This window comes from Callithrix jacchus, chromosome 19 (assembly GCF_049354715.1).
Source record: "Callithrix jacchus isolate 240 chromosome 19, calJac240_pri, whole genome shotgun sequence".
Classification (NCBI taxonomy): Eukaryota; Metazoa; Chordata; class Mammalia; order Primates; family Cebidae; genus Callithrix; species Callithrix jacchus.
Genome location: NC_133520.1, coordinates 42,762,404 through 42,787,551, shown reverse-complemented (window position 1 = coordinate 42,787,551; position 25,148 = coordinate 42,762,404). Strand labels below are relative to the sequence as shown.

Below are 25,148 nucleotides of genomic sequence, written 5' to 3'. Positions count from 1 at the left end.
GGACTGTGAGTACAAAGACTTAACTTTCTGATTTGGCTTTTCCAGCTAACTTCCTGAGCAAACCTCTCGGAGCCTAGGTTTATTTCCCAGCGAAGTGAGAAGCTTGGACAAGTGGTAGCAAAGGTTTTCTCTAGCTCTAAATTCTTATATTTCTAGAAACATAGGAAATATTTCTTTGCCCGTCTTAATTGTGAATTAAACATTAATAAAATCAATAGAAATTGCCTGGAGCCTCAGTTTTATTCTATATTTTTCAGTTATTCACTCTCATTTTATATAAATGACACTTTGGTTAAGATGATAAAAATGAATTTTGACTGTCATCTGCAATTTTAGATATTTTCGTTATGACTGGTAATAGAACAGGAACATGTCTAGCCGTGTGAAGAGTTAAATTTACTTACAAGACAGTCATCATCTAATCTGCAGCAAGGATTGAAGCCGCACTCTGAATTAAAATTTCAGTTCTACTGGAAGGATCTGTGGCACTGGCAGACTTTCAAAGGTAGTATTCTAAGGGGAGTAGCCAGCTTTTACAAGACTTGTGAGAGTAAACTCTTCCGCCAGAGTTTCTTGGGTAGGTGAACTTACGATGATCAGGATACATCGACAGCTTCCCGTTTCAGAAACACAGCGTTCATAGTTAATGCTTTCACCTTTTGTTTTCACTTGGTGCCCTCGTAAATGCAAACATGGAGTGAAAAGCTGTGGCAGTTCTGGGCACAGATGACCCAGAGTATGATCATCTTAAGATTTTGTTTTGGGGGTTCTTTTAAAAATAAATCATCCAAATCAAAGCAAAAACTATTTTTTTAAATTCTCTTAGAGGTTTTACACATCCCCAGCGTGTTTCTGCCCCTCACTAAAGTTCAGTGTGAGACAGACTACCGTACACAGAGACTCCTGATGTAACTCGAGGCTGCTCATGAGTGTTAATGAGTTGCAAGGTGTTTAGATTTTTCATATTACTCTTCTTAACAGATGGTCAAGTTAATTTAACTCTTTTTGGTGTTAACATCTGTACTTAAGTGGATTCGTTACACTTACATTTAGGAAAAAGGCAAGAAAGCTGCAGGGTCTTTATTTCTGGCCTGCCTTCTGCCATCCCTGAACATTTCTGGAGTTCCCTATAGGAATGGAAAATTCTTTGTATAAAATCTCTCTACTTACAACTGAAGTCCCGATACCTTCTCTTTCTCTCTCTCTCTCTGTCCCCCACTCTTTCTCCATGGTAATAAATTACACAAGTAGTAGTATTAGCCTTTCTTCATGAGTCAAGCTGTCATTGAAAGTTCCTATTAAAGAACAAGGGATGCTCATATCTTTATAGAAAGTGTGGCTGCGAAGGAAACAAGGGAGGTAAAAATAAACTTTGAAGGAGATCTTAACAAGATGGAAGGGAAAGAATTGTTTTACAAGTGCTGTCTTTTCTGTCGGACTCTTTTTAATTAATTAATTAATTATCAATATTATTATTTTTAGAGTCAGGGTTTCACTCTGTTGCCCAGGCTGGAGTGCAGTGGCATGATCTTGGCTCACTGCAGCCTCGACCTCCTTGGTTCAAGTGATCCTCCCACCTCCATCTTCCAAGTAGCTGGGACCACAAGTGCATGCCACCACACCGCCTAATTCTTTTTGTATTTTTTTGTAGAGACAGGGTCTTGCTGTGTTGCCCAGGCTGGTTTTGACCTCCTGAGCTCAAGTCATCCTTCCACCTCTGCCTTCCAAAGTGCTGGGATTACAGACCTGGGCCACTGTGCCTGGTGTGGACTGTTCTTTAGCTTGCTTAGAATGTTCTGCAAAGAAATCTGAATTCACGCATACAGAGAGGTAATTGTCATATCTTAGTTTGCATTAAAAACTTTAGGGTGTCATTTTCAACTAAATTTATCACAGGACTTTAGGAGGATCAGTGTTTCTTCCGTAATTTACTGATGGTCCACTATGTGGATAGCGATTTAAGCCAGGCAAGATTTTATATAACAGGAACCAGACCTGTTTCATCTTAAAGGTGAAGTCAACACAGACTAATGAATGGATCAGATATCTGTATGTCTTTTTACATCTATATGTAGACATATATCTTTTTATATATCTTACTAATGTATAACCTTAGTGTGACTTGCTGATTTTTCTTGAGCAGAATCCAAAGTTTTGAAGTATCTCAATGCTGAATTTGACGTAACATAGACTTACATTAATGGCTAGGAGAGCAAGAAAGATACTAGAATTATCCTTAGGTATAAAAACAAGAGAGGAAAGAAAAGTAGAGGGGGAAAAGTGGGAAGAGAAAATGGGAAAGATTTTAGAGGAAGACATTTTAGAGGCATTTATGCTAAGAAGAATTGGGCTTTTTTTTTTCCTATTTATACTGCTTCACCTTAAACTATAACTCAGAATAAGCAAACATGACCACATAGCCATCAGTATAATGCATCAGGATTTTCAGAAGGGAACCACAATAATGAATTTTTTAAAAAACTATTACTGGTATGAAAATCCCTTTTCCTCTACAGCCACTGCTGATTGTCGTGAATAACCTCATGCTAGACATGGTGGCTTAGTCTCATTATTCTAGCACTTCAGGAGGCCCAGAGCAGAAGGATTGTTGATCCCTGGAGTTAGCAGCCAGCCTAGCCAACATGGTATGACCCTATATTACAAAAAAGTAAAAAAAAAATTTGCCAGGTGTGATGTCATGTGCCTGTAGTTCCAGCTATACGGGAGGCTGAGATGGGAGGATCACTTGAGCCCAGAATGTCAAGGCTGCAGTGAATTGTGTTCATGCCACTGCATTCCAGCCTAGGTGATAGAACAAGACCCTGTCTGAAAAGTAGTAATAATATATAATAATAACTTTATGTACCTTGGCATTTTTCAGAAGATGCTTTTTATTCACATAGCAATGGAATTTATGAAAGTAACTTTAATCTTTAGTCTTTTCTATTTCAATGGCCACCTATAAAGGATGGAAGGAAGGGCCTCAGATAATGAAGAGCAATGGCTTGGTGGGCACCAAGAGTCCAAAAGACTTTAGTAACTGAGTCCACCCCTCCATTCTGTAGATGACTAGACTGTGAGTCAGCTTATTTCCATGCATCCCTTTATTTCACTGATAGCGATAACCTATTATGTGTTGCAAACAAATAGGCCACAGGGATTGCAGTGAAAATGAAAGTATATCTACTGCCCTTAACAACTCTTACAGTCTGGTAAGGAAGTTCAATGTGATGAGGGTTCAGTGGAGGGTGTGGTTTACTGTGGTGGGAGAGGGTTCAAAATGTTTTACATATTTACAATCAATTGATTTTCAGCAAGGATAATAAAACTCAGTAGGGAACAAACAGACTTTCAGCAAATGGTGCTTGCTAAACCTGATACCCACATGTAAAAGAAAGAACTTGGGGGGCCGGGTGCGGCAGCTCATGACTGTAATCTCAGCACTTTGGGAGGCCGCGGTAGGCAGATCAACTGAGGTCAGGAGTTTGAGACCAGCCTGAACAACATGGAGAAACCCTGTCTCTACTAAAAATACAAAATTAGCCAGGCGTGGTGGCACGTGCCTGTATTCCAGCTACTTGGGAGGCTGAGGCAGGAGAATCGCTTGAACCCAGGAGGTGGAGGTTGTGGTGAGCCAAGATCACACCATTGCACTCTAGCCTGGGCAACAAGAATGAAACAATGTCTCAAAAAAAAAGAACTTGGGTTCCTACTTCATAGTGTAGACAAAAATTAATTCAAAATGGTTGAAAGACTACATGTAAGAGCTAAACCTCTAAAACTCAGAAAAAAACATAGGCACACATCTTAGGAACTTTGGATTGGGTAATAGTTTCTTAGATATGACACCAAAAGCACAAAGAAGAATTGAAAAAAATAAATAAATGGAAGGTCACCAAAATTAAAAGCTTTTGACTTTTAAAGAACATTATCAAGAAAAAAGACAACCTATATAATGGGAGAAATTTTTTTGTAACTCATGTATCTGATAAGGGACTTGTATCTAGGATATGTAAGGTATACTTACAAGTTATGATAAAAAGACATGCCAATTTTTAAATGGGCAAAGACCTGAATAGACATTTTTTCAAAGAAGATATGCTAATAATAACTATACTGTTAACAAATGGTTAATAAACATGTGAAAAGACGCTCAGCATCATCAGTCAGGGACATGCAAACCAAAACTAAGATGAGAAACCATTTCACATCTACTTAGGATAAGTATAATAGAAAAGATAGATAATAACAAGTGTTGGTTAGGATGTAGAGAAATTGGAACTCGCCCATACACTGCTAGTAGAATTTAAAGTCATACAGTCTGAAAAACATTCTGGCGGTTTCTCAAAATGTTCAACATAGCGATATCGTATGACTCAGCAATTCCACCCTAGCTCTATACTCGAGAGAATTGAAAACATGCTACACAAAAACTTCCACATGAATGTTCATAGCAGCATTATTCATAGTAGCCAAGAACTGGCAACAACCCAAATGTCTATCAACTGATGAATGGGTAAATAAAATGTGGGGTGTGTATACATACATACATATTACATGGCAGTAAAAAAGAAGGAAGTAACAATACGTTCTACAGCATCATAGACTTACAATGGAAAACATTATGTTAGGAGAAAGGAGCCAGTCACAAAAGACAACATATTGTATGATTCAATTTATATGAAGTGTTTAGAATGGGCAAATCTATGGAGACAGAAAGATTAGCAATTGCCCAGGTCTCAAGTTAGGGACAAATGGGAGGGACTGCTGATGGGTATGGATTTTCTTTTGGGGTGATAAAATGTTCTAAAATCAATTGTGGTAATGGTTTCACAATTTCATGAATGTACTAAAAACCATTCAGTTGTATACTTTATGTGGATGAATTCTGTGGTGTGTGAATTATGTCAATAAAGCTGTTATTTTGGAAAACGAAAATTATATCATCAAAGTCATATTTTAGCCCAGTCTGGAGGGAGCAAGAGAGTGGGAAGTGAAGGCCATTCAGGCAAACAGGACAGAGTCACAGAGGCGTTCTGTGTGTACCTGGAGGGCAAAAGGGGGTGCAATAGAGGAGAAGGGAAAGACAGAGCCTCACAAAACTGAAATTACTTGCCAGAAGTGGCTGTAGAGTCCCTAAAGTCTGGGTCATGGCTTCCCCTTCATCATGTCTCCGGTACTCAGCACAGAGGAGGCCTGCCACAGATACTTAGTGATAGTACCTAAATGAGATGGCCAAGCTTCTCACTCCTCGGTCAGTCTTTGTTGTGCTATATCTGATGGAAAGTTTTAGAATCAAGATGAGAATAACTCCTTTTATAATGATATTCATATTTTAACAATTACATGTGTTGAAAATGTTTGATCAGTCTTTTATATTTAGCTGTTCTAGTAAATATGTAATGGTTTCTCATTGTGGTTTTAATTTTCATTTTCCTAGTGATGAATGGTATTGAGTATTTTTTCAGAGGCCTTTTTGCTGCCCATATAATTATCTTCACATATATCCACTGCTACCGTCTAGTTCAAGGTACTGTCGTCTTCAGCTGTGTTACTGCAACAGTCTGTTAATCAGGGCTCCTTGCTTCTCGCCATTTAACCCCATCACAGCATAAGGACAAGAGAAATTCTGTTAAACCCTTGTCACCCTTCTGAAGCCATGTAGTGGTTCCTACCTCAGTAACAGCCAAAGGCAAAGTCAAGGTGCCTCTGCTGTTACTGAGTCAAAGGCACCTTGACTCCACAAGGTGCTAAACAGCCTGCCCCCACAGCCACTTCAGAGCCTTTGGATTTGCTCTTCTCTTCACCTGGGTTCTCCAGGATATCCTGTGTATCACAAGAATAACACCTTCAAGTCATCGCTGAAATCATCTCTGTGAGCCCTTTCCTGACTGCCTTGTTCTACACTGTAAACCATTTTCCAAGTATTCCTACCCCCTTTCTGCTTTATTTTACTCCATATCTAACTCATTAGTTTATTATCATCTTGTTTATCACAACATTAGCCTCATGAAGTTATGTCCTCTTTAGTTCATACTCAACATATTTGCAAAAGCAAAATGTGAATTGAATTGCATTGCTCTTCCATTTAGCAATTTGGAAGGGCTTCCCATTTGCATTTAGAAACACAAATCCAAACTCCTTTCTACAGTTTGCAAGGTCCTGCATGATCTCCCCACTGCCTGTCTTCCCACCCTCTTCCTATCAACTCTTCCTCTGTCCATTCACTGGAGCCTCAGTGGTTTTCTTTTAGCTTCTCAGACATGCCACTGCCTTTGGACAAACATCTTTTGTATGTCTTCTTTCCCAGTCTTCCTTTGACTAAGTAGCAGCTACTTTTTCTTTTGGTTTCCAATTCAATGTCTCTACTTCACTGGCTACTAATGTATATTCTGTTATTTTCTTATAGTACCTTGTTCCCTTCCTTCACGGAGCTTATTACAAGTTTTTTATTATTTTATTGTCCATTTACTTTAAACAATCAGTTTCTCCCATTAAAATGTAAGTTGTTTGAGGACAGAGACTTCTACTTGTCTTACTCTTTTTGTTACTCTGGTGCTCTGGTGCCCCAGCTGCAATTAGGGTCACAGTAACTGGATGGACAGATGGGTGAATAGATGGCCAAGAGACTGCCTCAAATAAATTTCTCATTCTTCTATCCACTACTTGCTGAACCTGAACAAGTCACTAAAAACGTGCAAGCTTCGGTCTTCCTCTTTATAAAATGAGGATGGATACACTTGCTACTCTACAGGATTTTGCGAAATTTGAGGTCATCTGTGTTAACCTCATAATACAATGCACAGCATATAATAATTGCTCAATACTCAGTATTTATTAGTTTTGCCAATATTGTGATTCTTACCTTTCCACCCTCGTATCTTTCCCGTCTGTGTCCCATTTTATCAAGTTCCTTTCCAGAATCTTGATGATCACTGATTATGAGACTGCTGGTATCAGCTAACCAGTACATAGCAGTGGAGCCATTGCCTAAGCTTGTGTTAATCTCACTTCAGAGCCCACCATCATTTGCCTTATGGTTTATCAAACATCTCTCATCGTAAGTTCTTATGGAGCTTAAAATTCAATGAAAACCCCTCATGGCACGTATCTGCTGACCTACAACTGGGCAGTGAATATAGACATTTGCATTTATCTGTCTGAAACTTAGTCATTTTTGTTTGGGCCTGTTGCATCAGCTTGTCTGAGCTCTCCTGGATCCTCTTTTCAACATGTTGCCATAATAAATCATTCCTCTCAGGTTTATGTCACAGACACATTCAATCAGCACATCGGTGGCATCCTCATTAAAGTCAGTGGTCAAAATAGCATTGCACAGAGAGCATCACAGAGTCTATGACCTGTAGCTTCTTTATAACTCGATATTTGCTGTTCTGTCTTCTATATGATTTGTTTTAATTGATGCTTAAGAACCAGATTATGCTTGTTTTTCTGTTTATGAACCAGACCATTGCCACCTTCAAAATAATTCTAGTCAAATCAAAAAAAATATTTTTATACCTGCTATGTATAAGTAGTGGGCTTAGATACCAATGAACCATGTGACAGAAGCTTGCATTGATGGCAGGTAGTGAAGAAATTGGGCATGGATGGCTAAGAAATCAAAGTGCCTTTGTAAATATATAGCAGCTTTGTAGTTTGGCAGGATATAAACCCATGTTGGGAAACTCCCAATGGGAGGGAAAAATTGAAATGGGTCTGCCTGAAATTCCATTTTCTTCATCTAAATAACCTGGATAAGTGGGTTAAATTGGCAGTTTGAGAAATTAGCATCTTTAAAATCATTTTTTGAGATTTCTCCCATTCATTCTGTTGACTTACTCTCCATTTTAAAGTGTTTTGTCCTAATCATTACCCTATATCTCTCTGTTCTATGCCTATTTTATTTTTCTTTATGAAAATGGTTGAAAGCAAGAATTATGCTAGTTTTCTAATTACCACAGCACATAAATTCAGTAATGTATATGAAAGTTTTCTAAACTATGAAAAGCTGTGTACGTGCACAGGAATAGAATAGATGGTCAATAAATGGAAGAGATGAGTTTACTCCTTTGTATGTGGAAGTTGTTAATTTAAAAGAACACACTCAAAATATTAACTAAAAAATGTACTTCACATTTTGGTGCTGCTTGCTAAAATTAGTTAGAAAATATAGGTTATTTTTGAGTTAAAACTAAGTTCAATAATTTCTTAAGTTCCTCAAATAGAATTTTACAGAAATATTTACATAACCCACAGCTAAAGTGAGTTTTCTAAAAACTCCCCATAAGGTGAGATCACGTACACCGTGTCTCAGTACAGAAGGATTTTTTTTTCAATCAGTTATGTCTCTATAAATAAACCTAGTTTTGTTGTTACAATTGCCGTTTCCTCTTCACATAAGAACATCTCATTAATTTCGATGAAAACCTTCCAACAAAATAAGGTTAAATTGTCCAGTTTTCCAGTGGAAGAGGAATTATTTTGTGTCACCAACAAGCAGAGTAACAGCTTAAAGGTAAGTTGAATGCAGACATGCTGTTTAGGTGGTCCGAGCGTAAATGTTAGGTAAGAGCCTGTAGGTGTGAATGCTTTAGGTATGTTTTTAGGGATACCTTACCTCTCTTGCTCTCTTTAGGATTTGAGAGCCAGAACATTGATATTGATGTTCTCTGTAATTAGGTACCCAAGGAATAACAGAAACTGGGTAGGTAGGTGGATAGAAAGAGAGGTGACCTCAGCTAGAGCCAGTGTGTGTGTATAGCCAAGAAGAGGACTCTGTTCCATGGTCTGAACTATTAAGTGATTCAGACTACAAAAATAAGACTCTTTTCTCCGTTGTTTGAAGTTCATTTAGTGAAAGATTAAAATACAATTTCCTACAAAACAAAACCATTTAGTTTAACTGGAAGGCTGGGAGATCTTTAATAGGTACCACAAATGTTTGAGATTTTCTTGGTTTGAGAGAAAAATAAACATTTTCTTTTGTCCTAGCACCTGTACCAAACAGTAATATTGACAAAAATCAAACCTAAGGAAATGCATTTTTTTCTCTAAATTAAGAAATAATATGTATGGCTTTAAGATGCTGCTTAAAAAAAAGAGTAAGTCTTAAATTTGTTCTAGTTGTCAGAGATTGACAGAACCAATAAGAGAATAAAAGAGCAAAACAAAAAAGTTCTTGTTGATTAACAGTTGTCTGAGGAGAAACATGATACGTTTTCTTTATTGCATTTAAAAGTTAATTATTGCCAGTGGAAGCTTATTTATGCTTGTAACCAAGTTAGCGTTGTGGTTTGGCATTATTCCACATTTGAAGGGAAATGGGGTATCAGCGAAGAGTCTGGAGGTTGAGTTCTAGTACAGCTGAGTGGGCTTAGTGAGTGGTTTAATTTCACTGGAGTCCCACGTTCTCACCTGTGAAGTGAGGGGATAGATTAAAATGATGACTGAGTGTCATGTGTCCCTAACTGCATGTTTTTTTCCTAAAGGCCTATTTTGTTTTTTATGAAACAGACATAATATTTTATGTTCACAGGGGAGTTTACTCCCAAATGTTTTGCACCCATTTAGATAGGAGTACACTTTAGCAAAAAATATAACCAGCATAGTATTTAAGAAACAGGAATTGTATTTGCTAAATAAAAACTGTACAAAATAACCCCAAAGTCTTGAAAGTTAAGTACAAAATAACCCCAAAGTTTCCGTGTGTATTCCCTTTAGCAATCAGAATATTTGATTGTTCTCCAGGCAGTTTCTATAAGAGTAACATTTAGTATCAGAGTCTTAATTTGTGGTAGTAGAAAAGTAATAAAAACGTCTGCACCATCTCAGAGACAAAGTAGTTTTGCCAAAAATTACTTTTGTGCTGGTTAAAAATAAATGGGCCAATTTCTTTTACACAATAATTTTTAGTAGCTGATGCCATATCTGAGAAACTAGGTTTACTATAGTAATACTAGCAGAGTAATTATCTGGCTTTCATTGGAAATTGTGACTTTGTAGTTGTCAATACTTTTCTTCCACAATAAAAATTTTTTGACTTTGAAAAGTATGCCTGCATATATGTTGGTTTTCCTGTAATTTTAGTAGCTGAGAAATATTACATCTGAAGCGTATGTAGAAGTACAGAAAAGTATTGAAATTTCCTATTGAAATGACAATTAGGCTGCTGTTCATTTAAGGTAATAGTGTCAATTTAGACCAAACTTTTTCACAAACTATTTAATTTAGGATTATGAATGGTATCCTTGTTGTTTTTAAGTATTTTTAACCTCATAATAAGAACTTGTGAGCATTGTAAATACATTGAATAATGAAAATGGTATTTTCTAAACTTGAAGTCAATAAGAAACTTACTGCACTTAAATTGACATATGAAGTTTTCTTAAGGAAAAATCACTTTGTAACTTTAGGAATAGCAATATTTTCAATTCATTTAAATTTATTTTTTATAGATAGTGAAAGTATCTTTATCTTACTTGAAAGTGCCTGCCGTTCTCTTGTTTATTGAAATTGCTTTAGTGTGGTTTTTGTATTTAATCTTTCCTTCTACTTGTGTGTAGCCATATTTCTACACATAGGGAATGCTGTAGGAGCTACAGCATTGTAAGTAGTAGTGGGCAATGTGACCAAGGTTTTTCAATCTTATATTTCAATATAATTTCAATTCAATTATGCCATTGAGTAATAGCTTTAGTATTTAGACATAAGTTAATGTAATTAGCCAAAATATAACAATATAATGTGAAAATGATGATTAGACTTCACTTAATATGAATCCTAAAGCCCTAATATTAATACTTATAAGATAATTTTCTGCTATAAATTTTTATGAAAACTAAGTAAGAGTATTATAATAATGTCTGTTGTTTGCTGTAGCCCAGATGATTGTAAATTTGAAGAGGAAATGATATAACTTAGATGTATCATTGGACTTGCACTTGTTTTTTTATCAAAATGATAATCAATTAATATTTTAATAAGTATGAAAGAAAAGAAAGTGAAGAGATGAGTGAGCTAGCTTGGATATTATTCATATATAGTGTGTATGTGTGTGTGCATATATGTATATGTAGATATACATATAAAATTATCTGGCCATCTGGATTTTATATATATCTATATTATATTCATTTATGTCTATTTATATATATGATGTCTGGCACATAGCAGGCACATAGTATGTGCTCAAAAATATTTATTGTGTTGAATTGAGAGCTTGGGAAGGAATAGTTTAAGGGAATAAATTAACAGTTTGCTTTCCTAAACTGGAATTATTTTATTATATTTTAGTTTTGCTTTGGATGATTTTCTCAATTGGCAAAAAAACTATTTTCAAATGGTAATGAAAGTCAATAACTGTAGTGAATATTCCTTTTTATTATGCTGTGGTATGTTTTCCTGCATTTTGGGTAACTGTTTAAAGATTATTTTTCTTTGGTAATTCTTTTCTTTACCAGCTTTTGTACTTATTAGATTTTTCCTTTTTATTGGCCATTGGAAAGACTACTTTTTTACATGGAGATGTCCCATCAGAAAAGATGTTTTCCTGTTTTGTTTTGTTTTGCAGTTCATTTTGAAAGAAACAACTCCAAGTTTATTTTTCATTTGAATATAGCTAGTGTAGCAAGAAAAATCCTTTCGAAGTGCTTTCAAAAGGATTAGATCGGGGTTAGATGTAATTTTTTTTTAACATGAGGTAAATTTAGAGTTGCTATTTTTAAAAATTGTGCCAGTTTATTAGCAAACCCAGGTCAAAGGCTGCTTTACACTGGTGACTCACTTCAGGAACAGTGGGGTGATCTTCACCAGCCACCCTCTTTCTGCTTTTCTGCCAAGGGGTCATGGATTGATCTCAGGGAGGAATGGAAGGAGTCCCGGTTTCCTCCTGGCACTTTGTTTACTAATGTCCCAAGGGCTATTATATTAAATGTATTATAAGTCGACTCGAATATATTACATATATTTAATATATGCATCCATATATATTAATATAGTATGATATATATGTATATCTTAAAATGCATGTACATATCTAAATATTTTATGTACATATATATATAAAATTAGTCTTATATATTAACATTTTAAGTGGAAAATGATTTTTTCTTTCATTAAATTGGAATATCAAGAACACGGCTGACATAATTTCCTTCTAGAAAATAAGAAGCCAGCTTAGACACAGTGGCTTATGCTTGTAATCCCAACGCTTTGAGAGGCCAAGGCGGGAGGATCTCTTGAGCCCAGGAGTTCAAGACCAGGCTGCACAACATGGCAAACCCCATCTCTACAAAAAATAAAAATATAAAAATTAGTTCAGTGTGGTGACATACATGTGTAGTCCCAGCTACTTGGGAGACTGAGGCACGAGAATCTCTTGAGCTGGGGAGGTTGAGGCTGCAATGAGCTGTGATCTCACCAGCCTGGGTGACAGTAAGACCCTATCTGAAAAAAAAAAAAAAAGAAAAGAAAAGAAGTTCCAAACTGTTACTTTTTGAGACTTCCTTTCTTTAAAAATCATAACATTTGGGTGGTCATCGCATATTAAAGGATCCCCTTTGTATGTATACCAAGCAAAGGAATATAGGTCTACATTAGTCTTTTTAGTTACATTCTCTCCACAAACATTATAAGACCATCATATTTAAATGTCCCAATATAGCATTTTATAGTATGTGCAGTAGAATAGATGCCATAGGATTACCAGCTTTACAAAACAAGGAACTGCCAAATATCCAAAATGTTTTGAGTTTATTAACTTTGTTAACGTAGCTCTTGTGACAGAACTCTGAACAAAACATAGAAACATTCTCTTGGATGATAGTTCGTTTAGGTGGATTTGTAAGTGATTGAGCAGCATCCCTGGGATGTTTTTCCTACAGATACAGTAAAGGTTGTAATCCTCCAATCGTCAGGTACTAAAAACAGTCCACTCCCAGCCGAGTAAAGGGGAAGAGCGTGTTAGGAAGCTGCTTTCCAAATCTTTACGGTGATATCAGACCCTTGATATTTGTAGGGACAAATCTAATATCTTCACAAGTGAAGGCAAAACAACAAATTTCTCCTAGTAAGTGTAGTAAGGTATAACTGACCCCTTCAACCTCTAGAATGTTTATAAAATAGAATAAAAATTACTTGCGAAGCCAGTGAAATAAATCATACTGCTGAAATAAACTCAGTGCACTTTATCCTAGTGGAATGACATCTCAGGAGAGGGTTATGTTCTAAATTCAGCTTAAAAGGTTACATATTGCATGTGATCAAAATTACTTTTAAAAATCTCATAAATTCTTCATAATTTAATAGTCTACATGGATTTTATATGCATTCAGAGCCATAGATTCCTGCCACATTGGAGACATTCATACTCTATCTCAAAGATTTTAACCCATATTATTTTATTTCCATGATTTCCATGCTTGTGTTTGGCAGTGTTTGTGCTTTTGTATGAAAAATATACCCATTTCTTAGATGAAATTACCACCACGTAGTGTTGTGGGATGGTCAAACTATGAAAGATACACATGTACTGTGACCAAGGGCTCAGAGGATTCATGTCTCACACCTCATGCTAACTACAGGGCATTCATTCATTGAGTTGAATGATGGGTGGAGTGATTCGTACTTCTTCCATTTATCTCTTTCTGTTGCATGTGGCAACTGTATGTTTCTTTTGCAGTAACAGTAACTATGAACCATCTGATTTTATGATCATAATGTTTGAAGACAGGGATGAAATGTACCAAATAGCGGAGTGATAGGAGATTGTGTCTCTTGAGGGCCATTGACATCAGACTCAAGAGCAGAAACAGGGGACCTTAAAAGTAAGAAATGGAAGATACAGCCTGGGCAGTAGGCGGGTGTGCTTCTGAAGTGGTAGGTCCTTTAACATTGTGGTTGATGGCCGTCTTTTACAGTTTAGCTCTTGATAACGTTCTTCTGTCATTGAACCAATGCAAAACGTATTCTCAGACCGTTTTAAAGCTCCATACCCATTGACAGATGATAACTAGTGTGGTCAACAATTAGGAGATTTATATATTTGACTCTTTCATTATTTTAAGATTTTTCTATTTATTTCCACATTGTCTTCTTTCACTTTATCTCTTTTTACTCACAATTTCGGGTTGTCTTTATCCATTTCAATCTGTGATCTGAATCTACTTCTCCCAGTAACTCTTGGCGATATTCACAATACCTTAACAACTCTTTTGCAATGCATCATTTGAAAAAATTATCACCTCTCTTTTATGGCTTTTCAACAATCACGCCTTATTTCAGATGTTTTCCTCACCCAGGACTCTCTTAGTGTTCCTCTACACCTTTTATGTCTGCTCCTAGTTTCAGCAGACATAAAACTTCAAGATCTCTATGTATGTAAATATGTCAACATACAATACCTTGAACATCGTTAATATTTTACTCATTTAGTACACTGAGAAAGCACAATAGGATTAGGGGCAAAAAAAGGCCCCATAATATTATAAAGAAAAAAATTGCAGATTCAATGAATGGCCTGATATTTTATCCAGAATGACCAGAAACTTACATTCATGAGAGCGCAAAGCAGGTTTCTTTTTTCACCTTTAGCAAACATAAAGTCTTTATTAGACTAGTCCAAAAAAGTAGAGCTATTACCTGAATTAATTTTTGTAAACTGACCGCATAGTTGCAGTGATTCTTTTCTCACTGAATCTCTGGCATGACAGAACAGTGGTGTAAACTTGGCTTAGTTAAAAAGTCTGCTGTATTATCGCAATGTAATACAGTCAGCTTTATATCAGATGCCTTAAATTCTCCTCTTCTTTAGACACATACTTTTAGAAAGGCACTTCTTTCCTGCCATGGTTCCATCTCATCTGTTTTGAACACTTGTTTTGGCTGAGAGCTGCTTTAGCTCTGAGGAAGTGCTTCTGAATTTAAGTGATCAGTTGATGCCACTTCTGTTAACATTATGCAAAGAAAAAAAAAGTTTCTTAAAATTCCTTCAAGAATATCTGCTTAGAGTAAGGATTGATTAAATAGCCACATAGGAAGCAACTGGAAACCGAAAAGTTCCACAGAATCGTTACGTATTTTATTAAGCTTGAAAGGTTGAGTTGCACACTGATTCTTAGGCTGGTGTGGAGTTCATCATGTTGTAAAAGGTGTAGACAGTGGGACCTGAGGCTAAGCAAATCCAAACCCCAGGACGTCTTCAAGTCACTAGCCCTAAAGTGTCGTGGAAAAATGCTTCTTTAGAGTGAACCATGCCCAAGGCTTTGCGAATTGAGATCCTTGTGTTTGGTAGCATGATATTTGATCCGGGTCATCTGAGTTATAGCTTCTCCTGTTGTGTCTGTGCTGTTTGTGCTTTCCATCTATGTCAAATTGTAGGCCAAGAGGTTTTAGAAGGCAGACTGTGTCATTTTCTCTTTATTTTCTGTTATATCTGGGTTTGTTTAGGGAGACAATATGGTGTAGTGGAAAGATTTTAGGACTTGAAATCAGACTAACCCCGTTTGAATCTCAGCTCTGCCACTGTATAATCTTATGTAAGTTACTTAACATCTGTCAGCTTCAGTTTTCTCATCTGTAAAACAGGAATAGGATACTTATTTTTATATGGTTGTCATGAACACAAAATGGAATTTTAAAATATAAAATGCTAAGACAGTGCCTGGCACATGGTAAGCACTAAAAATGGTAGCTGGTATCAGTGTGACTGTTAGGTCCACAATAAAAGCATTAAGTCAATGTTATGTGCAGTCAACAATGGTGACCATGAACAGGATTTCTAGAATGGTATCAGCAACCTTCTACATCTGCTTAGTGAAGAGGACAGTTATTTTTGACTGTTTCTAAAATGGGTTACTACTTATAATATCCTTTTGTTCACATAGGCTGGTTTCCCGAGTGTCTAGCTTGGAGAGTGAGTCTTAGAAATAAATTTGCTATATTCTAGACCTGTGCTATGCCAAAAAATTTTCTGTGATGATGAAAATATTTTATACCTGCACTTTCCAGTGTGGTAGCCATGGAATCACCATGTGGCTACCAAGCACTTACACTGTGATTCATGCAAGTGAGGACCTACATTCTTTAATTAGCTTAAATTTGAATAGACAAAGGAAGCTACTGCAGATGTAGATGAAAATTTACTAATGATTTGATGAAATCAATCTTAACATCTGTAAGTTAATGAAAGTATGAACTGGTGAACACTAAATTTCCAATGAGTACGTTTTTTTATACATACAAAACTTTATAGAAATGATTATTTTCTCCCGAGTGATAGATGATGTTTCAATTTTCAGTATTATGTACTACCTTACTTTTGGAAATATATTCTTTGAATTCATCCATTGGTTTCTGAGTGATAAATTCACATTGTCAAAATTTGTCAGCCTTAAATCCACTAGTTCCTTCTTGTAACTTGTGAGGAGTTTTGGATCTAGTCTTGTTAATATTCTGTAATTCTTTTTTCACTCCATTCTCATTTTCTTTTACATAAACAAATCACTCTATATTAAAGATGGTGAAATAATTTTAAGTCATGTAATATTTAGTTTCAGGAATACATCACTACCATTGAGTTATTATAGTTTATGTATGCTTCTTTTTCTTTCCAGGCAAAGTTATTCTTTTGAATTAAGATGATATATAATTTTTCAAATAGGTTTTACATTCATTTCTTTGGATATTTTTTCTTAGGAAATCAGGAAAAATGTATAGTAGAATTGCTCTTAATGAAACTTTTTATTTGGTTCTACTTAACTTATGTAAAAAATATTTTAATTATCCGAAGTACAGAATGCTTTTCAAATTGTAGGATTGTGAAATCAAGTTTATAGATTGAAGTGAGAAATTTTTTTTAAGGAAGTGGAATTGGCCGGGCATGGTGGTGCTAATACTATCGTCCCAACACTTTGAGAGGTTAAGGTGGGAGGATCGCTTGAACTCAGGAATTTGAGAACAGCCTGAGCCATATAGTGAGACTTTGTCTCTACTCACAATTAAAAAAAATTATCTGGGTCTGGTGACACATGGCTGTAGTCCCAGCTACTTGGAAGCCTGAGGTGGGAGGATCACTTGAGCCCAGGAGGTCAAGGATGCAGTGAACTGTGATCACACCACTGCACTCCAGTCTGGGTGCCCGAGTGTCTCAAATAAATGAGATAAGATAGATAAGATAAGAGAAATAGAATAAAATGAGAATAGGAAATGCCAGAGCAGATCACATAACTCTCACAGAGTAAGAGTTAATACTGTTTATGCTTCTTACCTTTATATATGTGTCTGTCTCTGATTGATTTAAAATGGAATTTTTACTATGAATCTTGGCCAAAAAAATGTTTGAAAGCAATGCATAATTTACTATATGGTGTGGTGGAGGCAGTGAAGTCAGAAGATCTGGTTCAAGGCTTGGGTATACTACTTTAGACAATTTTCAATGTCTTTGACCCAAAATTTCTTATATGTATAAACAGAGATACCTGCCCTGTGTGTTTCATGCAGTTGTTTCAAAGATCAAATAAAATTCTAAGGTGGTATAGTTGTAACACTCCTTATTCCCTTCAAGTCAATTGACAAAACTCAATGGCTGGCAGTAACAACCATGTATATTTATATTTATGAGTCTGCAGGTCAAGTAAGATTTGGCTGATATGTGCTCAGTTTGACTAGGTGTTTCTGCTTCAGGTTGTGGGTTCTGTGTTTTCTAGGCTGTGATTGGGGTTTGGTTCTGATCTCCGTGTATTCTTTCTGCATTTTAGGCTGAAGGGACTGTGGCGACCCACTGCATACTCTTCTCATGGAGAATTGCCAGAATGTGACATAAACATAAACATATTTATGATTTTTTCTTACATTACAGCCATGCAAATTCCACTGACCAAATGAAATCATATGGCTAAGCCCAAAGTCACTGGGAGGCATAATGTGTTTTACTCTCAGTGGAAGGGAGATGGGAGTGAATATTTGCTGAACAACAAATATGACTAAGCTGGCCAGGCGCGGTGGCTCATGTCTGTAATCCCAGCACTTTGGGAGGCCAAGGTGGGTGGATCACGAGGTCAAGAGATCGAGACCATCCTGGCCAACATGGTGAAACCCCGTCTCTACTAAAAATACAAAAATTAGCTGGGCGTGGTGGCACGCACCTATAGTCCCAGCTACTCAGGAGACTGAGGCAGGAGAATTGCTTGAATCCAGAAGGCGGAGATTGCAGTGAGCTGAGATTGTGCCACTGCACTCCAGCCTGGCTCCTGGTGATAGAGCGAGACTCTGTCTCAAAAAAAAAAAAATGACTAAACTATCATATTACCCCAAAAGTATTAAACCCACACTTTTGTTAACTGCCTCATTCTTAAATATAAAAGGATAACCAAGTATTATCCTGTATTTGAGGCAAACATACAACATAATAGAGAGTCTAAATCAGACAAACAAACAAGAAAGGAGCCTGGAGAAAACTGAGGCAACATATAATAAGCAAAGGAGAATATTTAAAATATACTGTATATTCTAATACAGAAATAAGATATTACATTCATAGAATAATTATGAATAATTCATAATTATTCTATGAATGTAAATTAGCATGCTATGTAGAGAAGTGTTAATAGAGACAAGAAATAGCTCATAGAAATAAAAATTATGGTAGAAAATTTTCTCAACATTCAAAAGGAGGTTTCATCAGTCAGATCTTCCAGAAGATAGAATCAGAAGACAGAAATGGAAAATATAAGAAAATGAGATAATCAATCCAGCAACTAAGTCCTGGAGTTCCAGGAAGAGGAAATATTAAAGTATATGGCATCAAAATATTTTAAAATAGTAGTAGAAGAAAACATTCTCAAACAAACAAACAAACAAACAAACAAAGCCTTCAGATTGAAAAGGGCTCACTGGATACTCCACACAACGAAAAACAGCTGCATTCCAAGACTGAGCGTTGTAAAGTTTCAAAATGGCAAGGAAAAAGAGATGACTGTAAAAGTTTCCAGAAAGACAAAAAAAGGTAATTCATAGACCAAGTACTAAAAATCAGAGTGACATAGGGCTTTTCAGTTGTCCTGTCAGGATCCTGAAGACAGTGGAATAGTCCTTAAAAATCCTGAATGAAAACTAATTTCAAAATAGAGTTTTATACCCAGCCAAAGTGTATGCATACAATAATAACATTTTCAGGCATGCAAATACTCAAAACGTATTTTTCGTGTAACTTTTCTTATGAAAGCTACCTGCAGATTGTACTTCAACCAAAAAAGGAAATAAATTGAGAAACATGGTAACTTATGACCCAGAAAACAGAACTATAAAAGAGCATGGGAAGGCTTAACACAAGATAGAGATCAACCAGGTCATACATAAGATGCCAAGAAGCATATGTCCAGGAAAAAATTTTTAAAAGAACTTATACTTTATCTAATATGTTAGGTTATTTGAAAAGATATTATTGATGGTTAACAGATATGTTTGAGTATTTGGGGGAAAATGTCAGTTACCTAGAAAAACAAACTATTAAAAACCTAGCAATTTTAGAAATAATAAAATTATACATAAGACAATTTTTTTTTAAGATGGAATCTTGCTCTGTCACCAGGCCGGAGTGCAGCAGAGTGATCACAGCTCACCACAACCTACCCCTCCTGGGTTCAAGCAATTATCCTGTCTCAGCCTCCTGAGCGGCTGGGAATACAAGTGTGTGCCACCACACCCAGCAATTTTTTTTTTATTTTTAGTAGAGACAGGGTTTCACCATGTTGATCAGGATAGTCTCGATCTCTTGACTTCATGATCTGCCTGCCTCGGCCTCCCAAAGGCAGGGATTATAGACATGAGCCATTGTGCCTGGCCCAAAATTAATTTAGACCAGATAACGCTTGTCTCAGTAGTGAGCAAATTTTTCATAATCATTATAATGTAAGTGAACTAGTGACTAATAATTTAACCAAAATTGTTATATGGGAGCATGAGGTGGGTATGTAGGGTGGTTGTATGAGACCTAAATTGTCACCCTTCTTCACATAAGAAAGGTCTAATATTGAAAACTTGACAAATAGTGTGTAAGTTTGTCTTTTAAAAATACGAAGATAAACATTGGAAGAGCTGATGGTGTGTGCCACTGGAGATTGGGTTTGAAATGGGTGAGGTAGGGCATGGGCACTGCTCTTCCTTGTTACTGGCCATTTAGTACTCTGACTTAAATTGGGTGCATCTCTTTGATCGGCAAATTTAATCAACAATAAAAATAAAGTTACATATGCCCATGATTAAGAAAAAGACTTCCTACAGTGTAGAGGAATATATATGAACAGTATCAAGTCTCCCCTTTTCCAAATTCGATCCCTAGGACTGTTTTCTTTTAACAGTTTCTACGTTTCGTTGTTCTGCTGGTTATATTCATGACTTGAAACATACCTTTTGATGAAGTGTAAAGCTATCTGGACCTGCCTTTGCCCAGTTGGCCACATCAAACTGCTCTGTAGACATGCAGGTTAATAGTGTGCTTTGAGAGTAATGTACAATTGGCCTATGACTGTGGTTGGTCTTTCATCCCCAAGCCACTATATACAGCCAGGGAAGCAGCCTGACCTAGTTGGGTGAGGCAAAGGGTTATCCTGCCAGTGGGAGTGTGGCATTTCTGGCAAGAGATTTCTCTTCTAACTGTTGGACTTGCTGCCATGGCAGATTTTCCTGACTCAGGGAGTAAGTGTTGAGCCCTGGTCCAGCTGGTTAGATTATTTGTTGATTTTGATTATCTGCACCAATAAGCTCTTTTGCTGGCATGGATGATCAGAAGCAGGCAGTAACTTTCCATCTTCCTAACAAAAATACTACAATAGAAGAAGTTGTATTCAGTTTTCACCAAAATACTGCTTTACTGGGGAGGGGGAATTGTTATGATTTAAATTGAGAACTTGTTAGGGATAGTCACATATTCTTAGGTGGGCCATTTTTTCTTATCACTTTGCTGTTCTTGAAAGATGGAGGGAAAAATCAATAATAATGCTCATCGCTGTCTTTTATTCAGCTTTTACTATGGTGAGGCACTCTGCTAAGTATTCCTAGCCTAATTTAATCTTCACAACAGTTTTTAAGAGCTTCTTATTCCTCTGATTTTAGAAGGAAGAAACTGTATAATAGTCCAGTGACTTGTCCAAGGTCACATAAAAGTGCCAGAGCTGTGTCTGGAGCCCTGGTTTGTGTTGGCTGTTGGACCCATGTTCTTTACCTCTGAATTTAGCCTGTCTTTGAACACAACCCTTGACCTTTTGTTACATGAGAAAAAGAAAGAAGCTAATTTATACTTAAAACCTAATTACCAGTGTAAGGTACATATGTTGTTATTGTTGCTTAGTGCTTATAAAAACTGTATCTTTTCTTTTTAAAAAAGTTGGAAATTTTATACATTTTCGATTTCTGTCATTCTTTTGTATTCTCTCAGTTCAGAATTCTGGAGTCATCTTTGGTCTTCCGATTCCCCTCCTTTGATTTCCATGAAATCTCCATGTTCTCTTTATATTTCTGTGTGAAGTCCCTCCACTCCTCATGAATCCTGCAGTTATCTTTTCGTGGTCTCCCTTCTGCCATTCTTTGCCACCTTAAGTTGAGTGTACACATTGATCCAGTTTTCTCAAGCTCAGCTTCTGTCATATTGCCTACCTGTTTAAACCATTAATGTCACCCCATTATCTATAAGAAAAATATAGTGTTATTAATCTATAATTCTAGACCTTTCATAATGTGATTTGAAGTATCATCACTCCAGAGTTTTGTGCCCTTACTTCTTTCTCACTTTTCTTGTTTATGCTAATATATCCCTCATCTGGCTACTGAGGCATGAATCTTCGATGACTCAGTTGGTGTTTTTATATGCTTTGCGTTTTGATCGTCTTCTTGTATATATATGTCTCATTTGCCCAGATGAATTATTTACTCCTGAGTGTAGAGATGGGAACTCTGAGTTCATCATATTATTTAGTACAATTTCTTGCATACAGCACTGTGTAAAAAAATTAATGAATACATTTTTGAAGTTTTAAAGTTAACATATAATTCCAATTCTATAGTTCTTTCCTTTTGTTAATTTCATAAATGTTAGATAATAAAAATTTAATGATCTTTATTATTTTTATCTCTTTAATTGTATTGGATTATGACATTGAAAATATATTGGTCAAATTTTAATAACAGTATTTTAAAGAAGTCAGTCAGTTTAACTTAGTATTCCAATATGAAAGATAGAGAAAATTGACACTGAATGAAAATGTTATAATTATTACATAGTTTTTTTAAAAAAACAATCTATGAGAACTGTAATAAGTGATTATATTGTTGGTTAATGTATGGTGTTGATGGAGATGAACTGAATAGTTACACTTTATTAATCAAGAAAAAGTATAAATGAATTATTCAATTTATCCTACATGCTGTATTAAATGTAGTTGGAGGTTATTCAGAATATTGAAAAAGGACATGAGAAATTTAGAAATTTATTTAAATACTAAATTTAAATCCCTCTACTTAAACATGATTTTGTTTTCCAAAAGGAGGTTACATTTTTATGTATCAAAAATTTGCTTCTTGCTTTCTGCTGAATTGGAAAATGTTTCTCCCCTTTCTTCTTTTTTTCTTGTTTTAATAACCTAAATATTTTTAAGTGTTCATCTTTTATTTTCTTTGGCTTAATTTTACAGATGTTCTATAAATAAATAAATATTTCTACTTTAGTATATAAATTATTTAAAATTGTGGCCTGTATGAGTATTTTTGCTTTGAAATATTTGAATTTCAGTAAGATAAGGATAATTTCATCCTGAAACCAAAAAATAAACCTTCAGAAATTTTATATATTCATATTTATTAGTCTTACAGTGTTCTTGTTGACTTTTTAAATTGCAAATTTAAATGGAAATATTATTTTAGCTCAGAAATCTCATACATTATCAATGCTTAAATTTCTCATGCTATTTTTTTTCTGAAATTTGTTTCAAGTAATATTGAACATTATAATCATGCCATTTCTTACACCTCACATTTTTCTAAAATATCTCTTAAATTGTTTATTTTAACCTTTAATTTGGTTTTCAAAACACCCGAATGAAGCCATAATTTGATCTTTTAGAATAAAAAGTACATATTTGATGTAAATCACTGCATGTGTCTGAATCTCACACAAAAATGTTACATTTTAAAGGTAGTGGCATTTTAAGTAAATATTACTTTTAAAAGGGAATGACTTTTAGAATGGTAGTGCAATTATCCACTTTGAATACTCTCATTTAATCATTTCATTTTCAAAATTAGACTTTATTTTGCAATCCAAAAAAAAAAAAACCTCACTAATGTGCATTTTTGGATGTGCTAATTCCCTTTGTCATAAAATGGAAGCTAGCCTAAATTTCCTAATAATTTTTTATCACATTGAAATTCATGGCAAAACATAAAAATGAGCTAATTTTGAATTCAAGTGCATATATTTTATATGGATGCTTTTCCCTTTACTCTCTACCTAAGGAAATAGAGAAATTGAGAACAGAACTGAGTGAAAGCAAGCAGCGCTTGGAACAGGAGCAGCAGAAGGCAGCCCGGGCCAGAGAGGAGTGCCTGAAACTAACAGAACTGCTGGGCGAATCCGAGCACCAACTGCACCTCACCAGGTACTCCCTAATCCCATTATGCGCCATAGCACCGATTTCATTCCACTGATTTTTGCCACAGGCTTCCAAACAGTTGTTAGAGTTAGTCTTAGTCATTCAGTTCACACATAGCTTTCAGGCATATTAAGAAAAGTGGAGATGTGGTAAGCAAAACACCCAGACATGTGAATGATAAGTGTGGCAGGGAATTACTGATATATTACAAAACCTTTCATCTACAATGCTCAAATATTTAGGTGATTCTCTATCAATATAAGCAAAATGACATATTTCTCCTACCACCACTACTACCTCTTCTAATTCTACGTATAATAAAAATCTTGAACTGAAGGAGCTGAGGAATTTATTTAGGAAAATAATAAAATACTGTCAGTGGTGAAAGAGACAAAGTAAATAAATTGTAAGATGCAAATTGAAATGGAACTGATACAAAATAAGGAATCTGCATCCTAAGGAGGTGTAAAATTTCGAGATGAAATAGATTGGCACTGCTCATGTTCGAATTATTATTACACAGGCTTTCTTTCACCATTGAGGCTTCAGATTACTTCGCTTCCATCATGAGACTTTGTGATGTGATCATCATTGTCGTCAACTTTAGTAAATATGTAGCTCAGCCCTCAATTACAGTAAGACTCTTGGGTTGTAAGTATTGTGAATTTGCTGTATTGGAAAAACACACACTCATAAATACTGCACATTGAGAGAAAAATTCAAATAGAGATAGTACATATTTCACTTTATCATATGTGGTTTCTTTTCACTTTGAGTTTTATTACAATTTTTCAATGTTCACATGAAGCCTTTGGTGTTGCTCAGTTCTTAGAGTTTTTCAGTTTTTAGAGAGAACTTTGTGTAAATAAAATGTAAGTTTATGATACTCGGTTTGGTTTATAAATTAGAAAAACATTGGTCTTCCAATCATAGTAATATGTTGAATTTAAACTATGAAAGGGGACTGATCCCTTTTACATTAAACATGACAATGTAATTCTGAGCACGGTATGCTAACAGATGGAGAAAAGCACCACTTGAACAGCCTGCATTTGGAGAAAAAAATATTCTAGAGGTTGGTGAACCTCCCAAAGTTTTGGGTTAGTGTTAAGATGCCTCTGGTTCTGTTAAAATCAAACCTCGTTTAAAACATTTTGTTACGATAATATTCCAAATGATTTGACATCTTCCCTTTTAAACAATAAGAGAAAGAGGAAAGAAAGAAAGAAATAAAATAAATTATTTATACATGTATGGTATCTAGAAAAAAAATCCTAATAGATGAAACACATTTATGAGAAAAAATTGCTTAACATTGCAGAATAATAACTGTCCTTTTAATGCTTAAGGTATTGTCATTGTAGAACTGAGAATGTACTGTTAGCTTAATGCCTGTGGTTATTTAATCGTAGAAGTTTCAGAATTTAGCTTCATCATGGTGATGCTAATAGTTTTTCTTTTCTGTCAGACTTCTATTCAGAACCAACCATTTGTGTGCTAAGCACT

The 25,148-nt window shown here is 35.5% G+C and overlaps 1 protein-coding gene across 16 annotated transcripts in view; it reads left to right on the top strand.

Annotated features, from left to right (window-relative positions):
* Positions 1-25,148, top strand: part of SDCCAG8 (SHH signaling and ciliogenesis regulator SDCCAG8) — a 242,240-nt gene that overhangs the window by 93,275 nt on the left and 123,817 nt on the right. For all 16 annotated transcript variants that reach the window (XM_078357215.1, XM_035281020.3, XM_035281021.3 and 13 more), the window contains one exon: positions 23,506-23,648. In XM_078357215.1, coding sequence (XP_078213341.1) covers positions 23,506-23,648 — 143 coding nt within the window. The remainder of the gene's footprint in view (positions 1-23,505; positions 23,649-25,148) is intronic.